A 16,791-nucleotide genomic window follows, 5' to 3' on the forward strand; every position below is an offset into this window, starting at 1 on the left:
CATCTTCTCGGAGCCGGGGTGGGACGGAGGGAGAAAGTGACGCTGCAAGTAAACGAGTTCCTCGTTGGGACCCACTACCTGGAAGCTCTCCATTGTACAGCTCTGGCAAATGAGTTCCATCTGCTCTCGGCTTGTGGGTTTTAACTTCCCGTCCGTGTCTTCGAACTTAACCCCCCCCCCGCGGCTTCGTAGATATAGATGTTTCCTAAGGCCTCTGGTTCCAGAAGGTACTGTCTGGCGTCAAACTAGTCGCGGGTGGAAAATAAGTCTCACGCGACCCGGACCGCGCATGCGCGCACTTTGCGCCCTCCCGCGAGCGGAAGGCTTGTTCTCGGTTCCGGGGCGGTGTCCACCGGTTGAGGGAAAGTAACCACTGCTGCTGCACCATGGCGTCGGTCGGGACCCTCGCCTTCGACGAATATGGGCGCCCTTTCCTCATCATCAAGGATCAGGATCGCAAATCTCGTCTTATGGGACTTGAGGCTCTCAAGGTAACGGGACGGACGTTGTCGGTGGCATGAGGGGAGGCGGCCGAAGCCCGTGGCTGTGCGCCTGCGCAAGCCTGGGAGCGGTTCCGCCATGTGCTCCCCGGAAAGGTCGGGGACCCCGTCTCGTCTCCGGCCCTCTACCCCGCTCCTTGAGCTCGGGCGAGGCCGGCGTAGAAGCCCCTAATCCCAATTTAGGGGTTGGGGTAGAGCCGCTGGCGCCCTTTAGCGTTGGGTGGGGCAGTTCAGTGCCTAGGTTTGTGAGCCCGCCTCCGATGGCTTCTCCAGCCTTTGGTCGTTCGTACAGTGTTTCCATCGGGAAGAAGCAGGGAGGGTATTCTCGGGTTACTTGGCCAGGAAACAAGCAATAGCCCCCAAAGGATGAGGCTCCCTTTCTTTGTCACTGGTTAGAGGGTTAGTCGTTTACAAAGTATTTAATTTCTCAGCACCTTTATACATGGCGCGATACTGGATGTGGTGTCGTAAAAACGAAAATCGTGTGCCCCTAGAGAAGAGAATACCACTGCCAGAATGGAAGGTGGACACCCATAATCATAATGCAAGGAATAGGAGGCAGCGTATCACCGTTGTGGAGGGGGATAAAAGGTGGAGGGTGGCATTTGATCAGGGATGGGGTTACTGCTTTGAATGTGACAGAGGTAGCATTTGGGGGAGAGGGGACAGCAAAGGCAAAAAGCTGGCCAGGAAAACGCATGGCACATTGTAGAGGGAAAGAGCAGCGTGGTTTTGATGGAGCCCAGTCTCGTTTAAGTAAACAGCAGTTCCCTGGAAGGTGGAAGCTCTAGAACGCCTCGCAGTCCAGATTTAGCCCTGGGAAGGAGGGGAGCCAGTAAGGGGGTTTTGAGCAGAACCATAATTCAGGTAGAACTGTACTTTAGGAAGTGGGGTCTGGTGGACAAAAGGGAACAGAAAGCACCAGGGGAATTAAACCAGGGACAGGAGTCCAGGTGAGAAAGTCATCTGAACACAGACTTTGACAGAAAATGCAGGGGAAGCTTTGAAAGGACACGGACTTCTTTAGGGTTTGTTAAAAGTGAGTTGGCATCACCAGATCTAAGGTGTGTTTGCTTGGTGTCTTTGTATTTTAAACAAGTGAAGAAAGCATACAGTCCTCTCACTGTTTACACAACGTCTCAACCTCATTTCTCAGTGAGGGTAGTACAGCTCCCTCAAGCTAAGGATGAGGGTTACATGGGGTCACTTCAGGAGGGGCCATGATTCAGAGAGGTGGTACAGCTTGTCGATAAAGAATGGGGCCAGGATTCGAGCCCACCTGTGGTTGACTCCAAAGCCAGTGGTCTAAAGCCAGAGTTCTCAGCATTGGCATTGTTAATATTTGGGGGGCCAGATCATTCTTCCTTGTGTGGACCTGTCCTGTACAGGACGATGAGCGGCATCCAGCCTTTACTCACTCCGTCCATGCCAGTAGCAGCCCCCACCCCATTTATTACAACCAAAGATGTGTGCAGGCATGGCCAGATGTCTCCCGAGGGACAGAATCCTCCCTGATTAAGAACTGCTTACCTGTGATGATTATCTTTTAAAAATTACATTACACAGACAAATCCGTCAATCTGTATTTTAATGACGACCAGCATTTTCACAGATGTACGAAGTTTGTCTTTTCTTACCTGCCAGATGGAGTGACCCAGGAGGGCTTCACAGAACATGTGCGTTTGAACTGCTTTGAAAGGTGGTCAGGGTTTTGATGAGCAGAGCGCCTTTTATGCCCCGTGCTGTTTCAAGGATCATAGGACATATTTGGGGAACAAAGTATGGCCCATCGTCACAGGGAGGGAACTAGCTCTTAGATTGTGGAGGGCATTGAAGGAAACGCTGAAGCCTTCAGACTTCAGTGTTGGGGCCCTACGGAGTCATTTAAGGTTTGTGGACTGGCAAATAACGTGTTTGAGAAAAACAGATGATTTAGCTTGGTGTTGGATGAATCTAAAGGATAAGAGTAGATAAGAGACCCTACATTTCTGTAGGGCGCTGTGGATCCAGGTTAGGTTGGTGACAGCAAGACTGGGAGCAAAGGAAACAACATTTGGAGGGAAAATGAGCCCGGTTATGTGTGCAAACAGGAAAGGATGCTTACAAGTTCCCATTACTTATTGATACCCTTGGCACGTGACAAGCAAGGGTGACTTTTCACATATAGGTCGCGTATCAGCTTGACCATGAAAGAGAAGGGTACGTTTCTGCCGTGTATCATAGGGTGATAGTTCAAGGTGTCATATGCTTACATCTGGACTCTCTGCGCGAGATAAGCTTTGCAGAGTGGTCTTGCACGGCCTGTCCGGTCAGATTGCCCCTGCTCTCAGCTGTAAAATGGGGCAAGTAAGAGAACCTGCCTCATAGATGGGTGAGTTAAAGCACTGAGTTCTGTTCTTTTACATAAGAATGGTCTACTGAAGCTGGTAGTTGTGAAGGTTACCACACTTACTTAGACTTGAATGTTGTCTCTTAAATAGAAAAGCTTCTAGAGAACAGAAACTATGTAAAAGTAGATTTTACAATTATCAGCTGTGTGCTTTTAACTATTATGATATGTAACTTGAACATTTGTTTTTTCTGTTTGTTTCATTTTTCAGTCTCATATCATGGCAGGAAAGGCTGTAGCAAATACAATGAGAACATCACTTGGACCAAATGGTAGGAGACTATCATTCTGTTTTTTGACGAATGTTGTCAATTATGGACAGTTGCTACAACCCTTGTATAAAGTTGGGATGTGGGGCGGGGGCATCTTAGGCCCCCAGCACTAACAAACTCGTTCTGTGTGCTCCGGGCTTTCAACGTGGTTGTGATCATAGGCGCGTACGGTTTTATGTCAGGGTTTTTTCCTCCCTCTTCACATCATTTCATTAGCATTTTCCAAGTCATAGTTGTCCCTTTTTATAATTAATAATACATTTAGGGGCACCTGGGTAGCGCAGTCGTTAAAGCGTCTGCCTTCGGCTCAGGGCGTGATCCCGGCGTTCCGGGATCGAGTCCCACATCAGGCTCCTCCGCTGGGAGCCTGCTTCTTCCTCTCCCACTCCCCCTGCTGTGTTCCCTCTCTCGCTGGCTGTCTCTCTGTCACATAAATAAATAAATAAAATCTTTAAAAAAAATAATAATAATACATTTAGTATGCTCCTTTTTTTCTCCCATTTGTCCAGCTTTAGCCCTTAGGATTGCTTCCAGTGTTTTGCTTACCTGAAAGTGTCTGCATGTAGATACCCTTTTATGTAAAATTTTTATAATAAGTTCTGTAATTAGGAATTGGGTCAAGAGGCCTATGTTTTTCTTATAGGTTTTGGTACAGATTTTGGTTTTGTTCTTTTGCTTAATGCCATTGTAAACATTGCCATCTTTCTAGGACTTGATAAAATGATGGTGGACAAGGATGGTGACGTGACGGTGACAAATGACGGTGCCACCATTCTAAGCATGATGGACGTCGATCACCAGATTGCCAAGCTGATGGTGGAGCTGTCCAAATCACAGGATGATGAAATTGGAGATGGGACCACAGGGGTGGTTGGTAAGAAAGCAGAATAGCCTTCCTAACACCCTGTTTCAGAGGTGTTAGTTAGAATCACACACACCGCCGAGAATGTTTACTCCGAATCAGAGTGTGAGGAGACAGTCGTGCAAATCCAAGTTGAAGGACATGATCAGTACAAGGCCCAAAAGTCCTTTTCCCGGACGAACAAGAAGGGGTTGGGGAGCGTTAAACAACTGTTCTAAGTCAAGGGAGCCAAAGAGAAATGGCAGCCAGCTGTAACGCATAACACTTGATTGGGTGGGTGCTTTTTTGTTTTGTTTTACTTTTTCAGCTGTGAGGGATGTTTGGGATACACGGAGGATTTGTGGATTGCGCATTGCAGAGTAGTGCCCCCCTTAAGTTTCCTGAGCATGACGGTTACATTATAGTGCTGTAGGGGAATGCCCTTGTACTTGGGGCTGGTTGCTCACTTTGAGGTGGCGTGATTTTCGCAACTAATTGTCACGTAGTTGAACAGAATTACGTGTGTGCATTTGTAGAGAAAACAAATGTGGTAAAATGGTGTTGGTAAACTATTCATTTTACTATTCTTGTACTTTTTCTGAAGGTCTGAAATACTTAAAAAGTTGGGGAAGGTGGGAGAGGGAAACAGCTTTACTGTTACCTTTTCTGCAGTTGAGCTTTGAATTCATTTCAACAAATATTTATCGGGTACCAAGCAGTATTATGGATGTGCTTGGAGTGTAGCAGTAGTAAAACAAGCAGTATTCCTCCTCTTTGTGACCGTAAAACACTAGAAGGAGGGAAGATGGTAGGGAGGATAAATTGTAAGTTCTTAAAATCCTCTTATCACCAACAAATTTTACTGAATAGAAATCCCTGGCCTGGGAGGGGCACTTGGCTGGCTCACTTGGTGGAGCATGCAGCTCTTGATCTCGGGATTGTGAGTCAGAGGCCCGTGTTGGGTGTAGAGATGACTTAAAAAAAATTGGGATCAAGCCCCGCATCAGGCTCCCTGCTCAATGGGGAGTCTGCTGCTCTCGCTGCTCGTGCTCTCTCTCTCAGATAAGTAAATAAAATCTTTAAGTGAAATGAAATAAATCCTAAAAGAAAAGAAATTCTTGGCCCGGGAAACATAAGAGGTTTTTGCCCTCAGAAAGATGTTTTTAGGTTACATCCTTCAGTTACATTCCGGGCATCGCCGAGAGCTGAACACCCATGTATAAGGGGCTTGCCGTTAGATCTTTGCTAAAAGCAAACCCAGAGGCTCTCTTAAAAAAAATACCTCTGTCCCCAAGATACTTTTACCTTAATTCCAGAACCTTCCTATTTCTAGGGTAGCGTCTAATCGGTATTGATCACATAAGCTTTAGCGTTTTTCTGATCTGGTCGCGCACTGTCCTGTCTGCAGTCCTGGCCGGCGCCCTGCTGGAGGAAGCCGAGCAGCTGCTGGACCGCGGCATTCACCCGATCAGGATCGCCGACGGCTACGAACAGGCCGCCCGCATTGCTATCGAGCACCTGGACAAGATCAGCGATAGTGTCCTTGTTGACATGAAGGACACTGAGCCCCTGATTCAGACCGCCAAGACCACGCTGGGCTCCAAAGTGTACGTTTACAGTAGAGTGCCGCTGTTGGCCCTTGGAGAGAAGCAGAGTGTGTGTGCTTGTTGCTGAAGACATCCTCCCTGGTGGCCGCTGCTGGCCTCGTTCTGGTTCCATGTACTGCACTCTGTTTTTGTTGTTGTTTTGGTTTGCTTTTGTTTTTAATGCAGGTATAGCCACATGCATCTGTTTTAGTTGGAAAAAGAAGTTCCAGGCTTTCGTATTAAATTTTTCCCGCAGTATTTGTAAGAGAAACTGTTCTTTAATTTAGTAGGATAGGCTGTGTTAGAAATCAAGCAGAAAATGGTCCTACTTGGGGAATGTTAATTTTCAAAAACACTTCTACCATTTCTTTGCTAGGAAGCCATTTAGGGGGAGGGGCTCCACTTTTCATTTATTCGACAAGCAAGTTACTGGTACAGAATTTTAATTTAGTGAGAGGGGCGTTTTGAAATTGAGTTACATTGGGTGTTTTGAGTGTTTGCATAATGCCTGCTATTTACCAGGCCTGCTGCCACGTCTGGGGGCTCAAAGACACAGTTGTTCCCTGGAGACTCAAAGCAGCCTCAGCCAAGGGACACACTTATTTGAACAATAACAGAGATTTACTGGCTCTTGCCATGATGTGGGATAAAAATCTACCCTGAGGTGGTTTATTACACTGGTTATTTTGAATCACGATCAGTGTGAGAGATGTTTTAATTTTTAATTTGTGTGCGTGATGGTTTAGCAAAAAGGAAGGCAGTCTTGACTCAGCTGTCGGGGAGAGTGCCACAGAGATCGTTGCTCCCTCTACCCCCAGGGAAAGGCCTCCACCACAGTGCTGTGCGAGGTGTCTCCTGTCGTGCAGGTGCTGAAACTCGCTGGCTAGAGGAACGGCCTCTGTCCCAAGTAGAGCACTGTCTTCTCCAGGGAGGCAGGTGTTACCCGTAGTCAGATGCACAAATCTCACGTTGTTGTGGCTTTGTAAGTTGACTTTGCTGTATTTGCAGGTCTTCATAAAATCAAGCACACATAGGTCTTTAGTACAGAAGATGTTCAAAACAACCAATAATGACCAAATATATTCAGCATAAAGCAAAGTAGTATAAATCCCCTGGTTAGGATACTAACAACACTTAGAGTTTCATGGTTCTTTTCTCTCTAAAATGACTCGATTTCAGGCACTGTGTTTCAAGTACTAAATTTCCATGCAGTTTTTCTACAACCAGAAGTAAATTTATTGAGCAATCTGTTCAGATGTTCAAAGGTTTCAGAAAAGATACTGCCACTGCCCCCCCCACCCCAGTCTGTAACTGATGTTGGTGGAAATTCCTGCAAAGATCGTAGTCATGGCAAGTCCCCACACTCCTCACTAAGTGCCACACCTCGTTCAGACAAGATGTCATTTTTTCCCCCATCCCAGTTAGGTTTTTTCTGGGGTCTGTGGATCCCAGATTAGGAAGCCCTGCCCCAGACTGTTGAAAGTGCGGGTTCCAGTGGCATTGCTTTCTATAGACTGAGAACATCCCTAGTTCTATAAAATATCCCTGAGTTACCACATTGTATTCCATGTCCTGCTGTGGTTAGAGTAGTTGTCCGTGAACGTGAAAGTTTTGTCTTGGGTTTCCCTCAGGGTTAACAGCTGTCACCGGCAGATGGCCGAGATCGCCGTGAATGCCGTCCTCACCGTGGCGGACATGCAGCGCAGAGACGTGGACTTTGAGCTCATCAAAGTGGAAGGCAAAGTGGGTGGGAGGCTGGAGGACACGAAACTTATTAAGGGAGTGATCGTGGACAAGGATTTCAGTCACCCGCAGATGCCAAAAGTAAGTCCGTGCCTTTCAGCTTCAGCTTTTTCGCTCTTAAAGCCACCAGCCTAAGGGTTTCTTTCTCCCCGTAGCAAGTAGAAAATGCTAAGATTGCAATCCTCACGTGCCCGTTTGAACCACCCAAACCGAAGACCAAGCATAAGCTGGACGTGACCTCTGTAGAAGATTATAAGGCCCTTCAGAAATACGAAAAGGAGAAGTTTGAAGAGATGATTCAGCAAGTAAGTCCCACCGTAGTTGTGAGTAAAATTTAGCCTCTGAAAGGATGCGGTTAGCCGTCGACCTGTACCTGAGAGGTAACTCCTGGCGCTCACCTGCGCTGTCGGATGCTTCCTCGTGTGGCTCCAGACGGCGTGTTAACGGTGTGAGCCACCTTACTTCACTTTGAAATTGTAAAAGTAATAAGTGTCCACACTGAGAAGAAATCAAAGGGCACAGAAAGGCTTAAGGAGGAAAGCAAGCTGATTTTGTCTTAAGGTGGTAACTTGTGGAGTGCCTGAAAGAATTGGCTTACTTTGAGCCGTGCTTTTGATTTTACAATGCTTGCTTTCCTGGACACCTGTAACCTAGTACGTTCAAGGTTTGGACCACTTCAGTACAGCTCAGCACGTGTTCGGGACATCTAAATATAACTCGTAGAGAGGAGAGTTACTGAATAACTGGAATTAAACTAGAATGTAATTAATAGTAATTCCAGTTGTTTGCTCAAGTCAGACTGTTGTAAACACCTTAACCCTTTTTCTTTGGCTGTTGATATTTTACGTGTGCACAAGCCCGACAGTGGCTCGTCTTCAGGTCTCTGTCCTTGGGAATTTACAGCATCGGCACTCCACGAACGTTACTTCTCGTGGCGAACAGACGAGAGGCTATCTTGCCGTCTGTCTTCACGGGAGTAGTTGGATTCATTTACTCCTGTGTGACCCGTGTCTCTGGCTGCGGTATACCAGGCACTGTTGTAGGGACCTGGGATAGAGCAGGGAGCAAAGCAGGGCTCTGGCTCTTGAGGTGCAGAATAAGGGGAAAGTGGGTACGGGCTCTGTGAAGGACACTGGTCAGAGAAAGCCTCTCTGAAGTGGTGATATGGCCAGAGACCTAAGCAAAGTGAGAGCTGTGTGCCTGGGTGAAGAGCATTCCAGGTTGAGGTAAGGTGGGCGTAAGCAGCATGTGCAAAGGTCCTGAGGCAGGAACGTGGTTGGCATGTGCAGGGAACAGCAAGGCTGAGAGGTTAGAGCATGCTGGCAGGAGTTGGTAAGCGAAAACCCATTATCTGGGCTACAGGGCTGCCGTGGGAGTGCCAGCCAAGGTGCACTGGGCGAAAAGGTGGCAGGAACTAAGAGGCCAGGGGAGTTGGACAGATGGTGTTGGTAGATGTGTGGGTTGCCAAGAATGATAGTAGGAATGTGACAGGACTAGATGCTAACGTTCTAAAGAATGAGAGTTGTCCACAGAGGAACGTTGTTGTTGGTTGTGGGGACCAAGAAGGACACCTTCCATTTTGAACACATGGGATGGAAAAGTAGCTGTTCGAGGAGAGGTGCTGACGCGGATTGATTTCAAGGGACAGCCAGGGTTTGTTGACAGCAGGAATGTGCCAGAAGCAGTGCAAGAACAAGTGGGCTGTTAATAGACTGAGTTCCAGAGGGCCATGGGCTAGAAGCAGAGAGCCCATGTGGTGGATGATTCAAGAGGCTTGGGTGCAGACAGAGTGGATGTGAGGCGTGGCCCAGCCACCACAGGTGACCGCCGAGGGCAGGATGCACAGACGGTTCTGGTCATTGCTGCCTTCTCGGGACAAGTGGCTTAGTGCAGGGGTGGGAGGAAGAGTCACCTCTGTGGGCCCAAAATCCATCTGTTAATCCACGGAGGGTCATGCACTCAAATGAGAAAAGCTAGTGGAGAGGAGTGTGTATCAAAGACGCCGTTCCTGTTGGACACGTACATGAATGAACTTGCCTTACGGGTGTTTGTGGTGAGACACGGCTGTCACCCTGGGTACTGGGGCGGTGCTAAGCCTGTTGACACGTCCTCGTTTTATTTCGCTGTAGCCATGGGGTTCAGCATGAATTACTGATCCTTAAAGCATAGTTTACAAACTGAGGGGATTCCAGGGGCGCCTGGGGGGCCCAGTCAGTTGAGCGTCCAACTCTTGATTTCAGCTCGGGTCGTGATCTCAGGGTCGTGAGATGGAGCCCGGTGTCAGGCTCTGCAGTGAGCTTGGAGTCTACTTGGGATTCTCCCTCTCCCCCTCCCCTACGTGTGTACTTGCGCACACACTTTCTCTCGCTCAAATAAATAAATAATTTTTCCAAAAAAATAAGAGGTGATTTCCATTGATACCTCTTCATTATTTGGAATTTGGGCCTGACAGAAAGTAGACACTTGGGTGTTCCTTCTCTCTCTCTTGTCTGCTTTGTTTTAATGCAACCCCACTGTAGCCTATCTTTCTTCGAGCACGAGGAACGTTTTTATTAATATGACTGTGGCGGTTTTTTCCCCAGATTAAAGAAACAGGGGCAAACCTAGCTATTTGCCAGTGGGGATTCGATGATGAAGCGAATCATTTACTTCTCCAGAATAACCTGCCTGCAGTTCGCTGGGTAGGAGGACCTGAAATAGAGGTAGGACGCGCCGTGCGGAGACTTCTGAATGCAGAGGCTGAGCTGTGCGGGTATGGGGCTGCTTTGATAGCACTGGCCTTCAGTAACCACATCGTGCCAAGGCTCCGTAGATGAGAGGAGGAGGAGCTAGGAGAGAGAAAAGTGCTGGAATCTTGTTTTTATTTGTAAAAACGTATACTGTTATGAGAACAGCAGAGCCGTGTATTTCTGGTGCTCTGGTTTTTAGAAATGCTTTCCATACGTCATCCCACTTGGCTGTCTGAGGCAGGAAGCCCTGTCTTACCCACTTCTGTGTCGGCCACATGCTGATGGCCGGACGTCCCAGATGTGGTCTGTGCCCAGACATACATGGCCTCTGGTCCTCACTGCAGCCAGGTAGGAAGGGGCTGCTGTGCTGAGCTCGATCCAGTCTGGAGAGGCAGTCAAGAGCTATGGGGAGTGTGCAGGGTGATGGGGCCAGACCAAGACACCAGCCCTTCAAACCACACTGATTGACACGGCTTTTTGGGTTGACCTTGACATTTCGGGCTAGTGTGGGTTAGCACTTGGATACACAAGGTGGTCCTAGCTTGGCTTATCTGTGGTCTGATTTAGAAAGTTCAGTGTTTACCAGCATCGTCTCTCTCCTCCTCCTGACCCACCCCACCTAGCTCATCGCCATTGCGACGGGAGGCCGGATCGTCCCACGGTTCTCAGAGCTCACTTCTGAGAAGCTGGGCTTTGCTGGTCTTGTAAAAGAGATCTCCTTTGGGACCACTAAGGACAAAATGCTGGTCATTGAGCAATGTAAGAACTCCAGGGCTGTGACCATTTTCATCAGAGGAGGAAATAAGATGGTAAGAATCCAGTTTATTTGTCCTGCATTTTTTCTGCTTTTAGAATGTGGTTTGGCTTTGCCCGTAATGTATTTAAGTGAGATATAATTGCTATTTTTTAAAAAACAATCATTTTTCTCAAAGAAATTGTGATATACCAGGATGTGAAATTATCAAAGACCATGTTCCATCATAAATTCTGCAGGGCACACTGGTCTTTGAGTCTCTTAGTGAAAATAGGGGACCCCAGCAAATAACTACCGGTAATCTCTCCCTTCCCTGAGAATGCTTCGTGATCAGTTAGACTCAGGAGGTTTTTCTTGGTCAGTTTTGGACTTTTTGATCCCTCGCCTTGGTCATGGGTCCCAGAAAGAGTCCCTGCCTGCCTCTGCGTGGTTCTAACTACGTTACAGAGAAGAAAGGGAGGGTAAAGGTAGAAACTTCTGGTAACGAATGTACTGGCGTTTTCTCTCCATTTGTTCTTAACCAAAACAGCTTATTAGGGGAGTTAGTATTTCCAGTACCCAGCCAACACCTAGATTAAATCAGTGTGCAGGTAGCTGACTCTCAAACAGGTATTGTGATAACAGTAACTTAGGCAAAGCTGTTTCCCAGATCATCGAGGAAGCAAAACGATCCCTTCACGACGCGCTGTGTGTCATCCGGAACCTCATCCGTGACAACCGTGTGGTGTACGGTGGAGGCGCCGCCGAGATAGCCTGTGCCCTGGCAGTGAGCCAAGAGGCGGACAAGGTAAAGCCCACGCAGCGTTTCTGACCCCGGTGGGTACGGCAGTGTTGCTGCGGACGGAGCATGGTAGCCGCGGGTAACCAGCGTCTGCTGTGATCCTCGCACACGTGTTCAGGTGCAGGTGTCCAGAACCCCTGAAGCATCTGCCTTTGGCTCAGGTCGTGATCCCAGGGTCCTGGGATCGAGTCCTGTGTCAGGCTCCATGCTCGGCGGGAAGCCTGCTGCTTCCTCTCCCTCTGCCTGCCACTCCCCCTGCTTGTTCTCTCTCTCTCTCTCTCTCTCTCTCTCTCTCGGTCAAAAAATAAAATCTTTTAAAAAAAAATAGTTTAAAAAAAATGAAGTAGTAAGAGCTGATTTGAGACTTGTTTCAGATGTATACCTTTTCTTCCCTTTGTAGTGACGTTTACATATTCTGGTAGATTAAAATAAGACCGCCTTTTCTTGGAATTCTTCATCAGTTAGGTTTTCAAAGTATGCAATTTATTTACATTTCCAAATTGCAGCCTTGGTTTTTTGGGTTTTGGGGTTTTTTTCCTTTCTGCCAAGCACGCTAACTATAGCCCTGTCCCCTTCCAGTGCCCGACCTTGGAGCAGTATGCCATGCGGGCTTTTGCCGATGCGCTGGAGGTCATCCCCATGGCTCTTTCTGAAAACAGCGGCATGAATCCCATCCAGACTATGACCGAAGTCCGAGCCAGACAAGTGAAGGAGATGAACCCCGCTCTTGGGATTGACTGTTTACACAAGGGTACAAATGGTGAGGAGCGGTCGCCACTTGGAGGGGCTGCAATGGGTTGAAAGCGATTGATTTCATGCTGGCTGCACAGTGTGTCGTGCACGGCGTAAGCTTATCGTATCTTTAAACACTTACACGCTAGAGATAATCCGGCCCCGAGTTTTAGAAAGTTCCATTTGATTACCTTAGGAGTTGCTTAGACTGCTGCTCCTAGCAACATGGCATTGATTTTAATAATGGTAAGATACAATCTGCTGTTCTATACTGAAGATGACTTCCATTTCAATCTCTAGTTTTAGAAAATCATTCCCCTCTTGCGTTTTTACAGAGGTGTCTGTCAGGGAGGTTCTGGGTGTCCTGGGAAGCAGCTCTGAAACGGACTTTTTGCTGTCCGCTTATTCTGGGGTTGTGTCCACAAATTCCAGAGTGTGTCCCTGGGTGATGTAGTTGCTGGGGTTTACAGGCTGACCTAGCAGAAGCTTGTTGGAACGGTGGCGCTCAGGTTTCCTGTACAAATGGGCCGTGTCCAGAGTCCCGCAGTCCTCCCCAACCACAGAATCCAAGGATTTGTGCTTTTACTTGGAGTGACAGCTGTGCTGTGGTTTTCATGTTCACAGCCAGCAGATTTCAATAACAGCATCGACTCTTTGTCAGACAAATATTTAAATTTGTTTTTAACTTGAATGACTGGTTCTTTCGACATTTATAATTCTTGGGCTTGGAATTATTTTACATTTCAGGTATAGTCCAATTTTTTCACTTACTTTGGGCTTACTAAATTATGTTATAGTGAATACTTCGTGGGTGAGATGTCTCTGAAAGACTTTAGCTAGTCGCCCAGCACCTGAGCTTGTCGATGGAGAGAGGTCCCCTCCACCCGCAGCTTTCTGGCACCCATGTTTAAGTTCAGAGTGTCCGCGGGAGTGATGAAATCCTGTTCCTCTGAAAATGAAACTGGGACTGGGGGCTTCTTCCAGATTTGTATTTTTAAGTTTACTGTGATTCTATAAATGAGAGCAAGTTATTAATACGAAACATATTTAGGATAATCTGTTCGAATTTTTCAGATATGAAGCAGCAACACGTCATAGAAACTTTGATTGGCAAGAAGCAACAGATCTCTCTTGCAACACAAATGGTTAGAATGATTTTGAAGATTGATGACATCCGGAAGCCCGGAGAATCCGAAGAGTAAGGAAAAAATGGAGAATCAGATGTAGTAGTAAGACCCGCGGCTATGACTGAATAAAGGGATGTCTTGTGACGCATCGGCAGTTATTTATTACTGTGTCCTTTTTCAGACACTGTGGATGCTGTAACGGTCAATAAAAAGAGCTGTTTGGTAACCGTGGTTCTATCGTTCAAAGACACTCGGTTGTGGGGGTGCCATCTCACAGGCTTTTGTACCGTTCCATGAAAGCGCTCTCTTCAAGCCATTGCTACCTTCTCTTCAGGAAACACTGTACCAGTCAAACGGGCCTTAATGACGGGGTTTGAGTAGATCTCTTTTTTTAATCTGTGGGTACTTTGAACAGCTTCAGCAGAGTTTGTTCTCAAGATGTCTGTGGGCTTGATCCAATGAACGCAGCTCAGCCCTGCCCGTCCGAGTAGATGGAGTGACCTGTCGGAGGGGAGTGTGGGAAACCACGAGACCGCGGGCTGACTGGCATGCTCCTAGCTGAGACCGCAGAGCGAGCGTAGGCTAAGACTGCACGTGGTCCCCCAGGCATCACGTTGCCCTGGTCCTGCACCACCTGCAGGAACTTAGAAGGGCCATTCAGAGCCCCGCCGGGGTTTCCTTTCAGCAGGACAACACGGGGAGGTTAGAATGGCTTGAGTGGAAGGAAGGGTCCTGTGGTTACCATGCATGGGTAGACCAGTGTCTCCTTCCTAAAGTGACCGTGGCCTTGGCACAGGCTGGGCCTTATTCTGAGAGTCTGAGCTAGCCTAGTGCTGCTCTCCCCTCCCTGGGAGGGGACGTGTGTCCTGTCACAGCTTCCAGGCAAGTCTGGATTGCCTGCTTGCGCCTCCTGGCCAGTGAGCAGTAGAGCTGGGTCAAAGCCAGGCGGCCTGACTCCTGGGGCCCCTCCTCCCCTACGCCGTTTTGCCCTGTGTATGGTTCTCTAGATTGCATTTTTCCGGAGAATCATGATAAGTTTACTTCTTTGCCACCAGGGGGAGAGGATTTCCTCATGGGACTAGTCAGATAACCAGAATTACGAAGTGAATTATTGTGGTCTACCTTGACCTCGGTGACGTCTCAGGGTTGCCTTTGATGAGCCTGGATGCTGATCAGTCCTCACTGTCGGGTCATCATTTCTTCTCTGTGCCTGCACTGGTGCTTTGGCGAAGCAAGCAGCCTGCAGGCTTAGGAGTGAGTGCTGGGATTCCAGCAGCACGTTGTGGAATAGACGGTCCAGTTTTGAAAGCTGAATGCGGGCGCCTGGGTGGCTCAGTCGGTTAAGTGTCCGATCTCGGCTCAGGTCATGATCTCGGGATCCTGGGATCAAGTCCCGCATCAGGCTCCACACTCAGCTTGGGGTCTATTCTCCCTCTCCCCCTCGCCCCCACTCGTGCTCGCATGCACACGCTATCGGATGAATAGATGACATCTTAAAACCTTACTGCACGAGGAACCTCCTGTGTGTTTCATTTCAAAATGTGGCGTGCAGTAGCCCTGTTATAATTTGTACTATGAGCCTCTGGGTCTGGAGTCAAGTCAGACAGAGACCCACCTCACTGGGACTGACTCCAGCCTACAGACAGCACAGCAGCTAGCTTTGGACCATGTCGCCTGAAGGGGTCTGTGATTTCCTGAGAAGAGCCACTAAACCTTACCCCTCCCTTGCAATACGGACCTCACACACGTTCCTGGCGGGTTTGGGGGCTGAGAGGAACGACGCGGCCTGTGAACGGGACCTGTAGAGATGTTTCACAAACTTCTGATTTCGCCTCGTGAGGACCACTTCAAGGTAACGTGACCTTTTTTACTTTCCAGTTACAAATCTCTTGACAGGTTACGTGTCCCCTTTTTTTGTCTGTAACAAGAACATTTATTTCTATACCCTGTAATGAGGATTAGGACACTGAGCAAAAGGAACCAGTCTCCATCAGATGGAGAAGATCCAGTCTTCAGTAGCTGAGATTGGGACCTGCGACCCCAGGGAGTGCTGGGGGTCTTGCTGGGCGGCCTTCAGCTGTTAGGTCTCCACCTGACGCTTCAGCAGACTGCAAACATGCCTTCCTGCCAGGCCGGCTTTCCTAACCCTGACCACCACCCGGGGCCCAGAGAGCTGGCTCACCCAGCAGGGGATCAGTCCCTGCGCTCCAGCGGGGGCAGCAAGGGTGACAAGGCACGGGACCCCCAGGCCAGACCGCTGGTGGCACTTTCCAGCTGGTTCCCAACTCTGACACTAGCTGGATTGATTCGATGTCCACTAAATGGCCTGGTCTTTCATTATAAGCAACCACTGGAAAGTACAGTTGCTTCTGGAAGGGCTGAGAGGTCATCCGGCTCCGCTGAAGGATCAGGAGTTGGGGCCGGGGGGAGGGGGGTCGGTAGTAATGAGATGATAGTTATTTGTAGGCATGGACCTGTGCTGCTCCATTTTGGGTGCGGCTTGCACGACAGAGGTCACATCTAAAACTCCAGAAGAGTGTGGCAGAGAGGGACGGCTGCCTAGAGAATGTGTTCAAGGTCGGCCAAAGCAGGGAGGAGGTGACCGCAGGAGGGAAGGTGTGTGAAGCATTCGTGGTGTCCTAAGGGCCCTTGTAAATGTTTTACACAGATCCTGGCAGTGGTTTCAAGTGTGGTCCCAGCCTGAGGGGCCTGGGCCGTCTCAAAGGGCCGTGAGGTCATATTAAGAGCTTATTTGCCTTTTCCCTTGTTAACAGTAGTCACTGAGCACCGCACAAGAAGAAAAAAGCCGCTTTCCCTAAAGGAGGGCCTTGCTGAATCAACGCGAACACAGAATCTTAGCTCCCAGCCTGGAGCCCACAGCTTTCTAACGTTCCATGACAAAGCGTGTAGAGCGGGTCCTTGTAGCCGGCACGGTGGTGGTGCACGCCGAACTAGCCCCCTTACCCCGGAACACCACTGTTAATTGAAAGAAAGACCTTTGAACTAGTCACACTTCTCAAGAATGATAGTGAGCCTGAAACTTTAGTAGATAACCGGCTTAGTTCAGGCTTCTAGAACAAAAACACCATAGATGGTGGCTTAAACATTGCTTTCTCACCGTTCTGGAAGCTGGGAGTCCCAGATTAAGGGTGGGGGAGTCTTGGGAAAGAGTTCCCTCCCTAACAAAACAATAGCCGCTGGCCTCCCTTCCTGCCCTGGCTGGTGTTCTGTGAAGGAGGAGGCCTGCAGCCATACCCATGAGAGGGCCCAGAATGGCAGGCACCCGTCCATGTCCTGACATCATCCGGGCCCTGAACCACTCTGGGACCCAATTGGG

General features: G+C 48.6%; 1 protein-coding gene across 1 annotated transcript; it reads left to right on the forward strand.

Annotated features, from left to right (window-relative positions):
* The first annotated feature begins 1 nt into the window (after position 1).
* On the forward strand, positions 2-13,680 carry CCT5 (chaperonin containing TCP1 subunit 5). Its single transcript, XM_026506688.4, has 11 exons — positions 2-491; positions 3,101-3,161; positions 3,871-4,035; positions 5,411-5,609; positions 7,220-7,412; positions 7,487-7,636; positions 9,914-10,033; positions 10,684-10,869; positions 11,464-11,601; positions 12,175-12,355; positions 13,402-13,680. The coding sequence occupies exons 1-11, from the start codon at positions 387-389 to the stop codon at positions 13,527-13,529; spliced, it is 1,626 nt and encodes a 541-aa protein (XP_026362473.2). The 5' UTR covers positions 2-386; the 3' UTR covers positions 13,530-13,680.
* The last annotated feature ends 3,111 nt before the right edge of the window (positions 13,681-16,791 follow it).

This window comes from Ursus arctos, unplaced genomic scaffold (genome assembly GCF_023065955.2).
Source record: "Ursus arctos isolate Adak ecotype North America unplaced genomic scaffold, UrsArc2.0 scaffold_15, whole genome shotgun sequence".
Taxonomy (NCBI): domain Eukaryota; kingdom Metazoa; phylum Chordata; class Mammalia; order Carnivora; family Ursidae; genus Ursus; species Ursus arctos.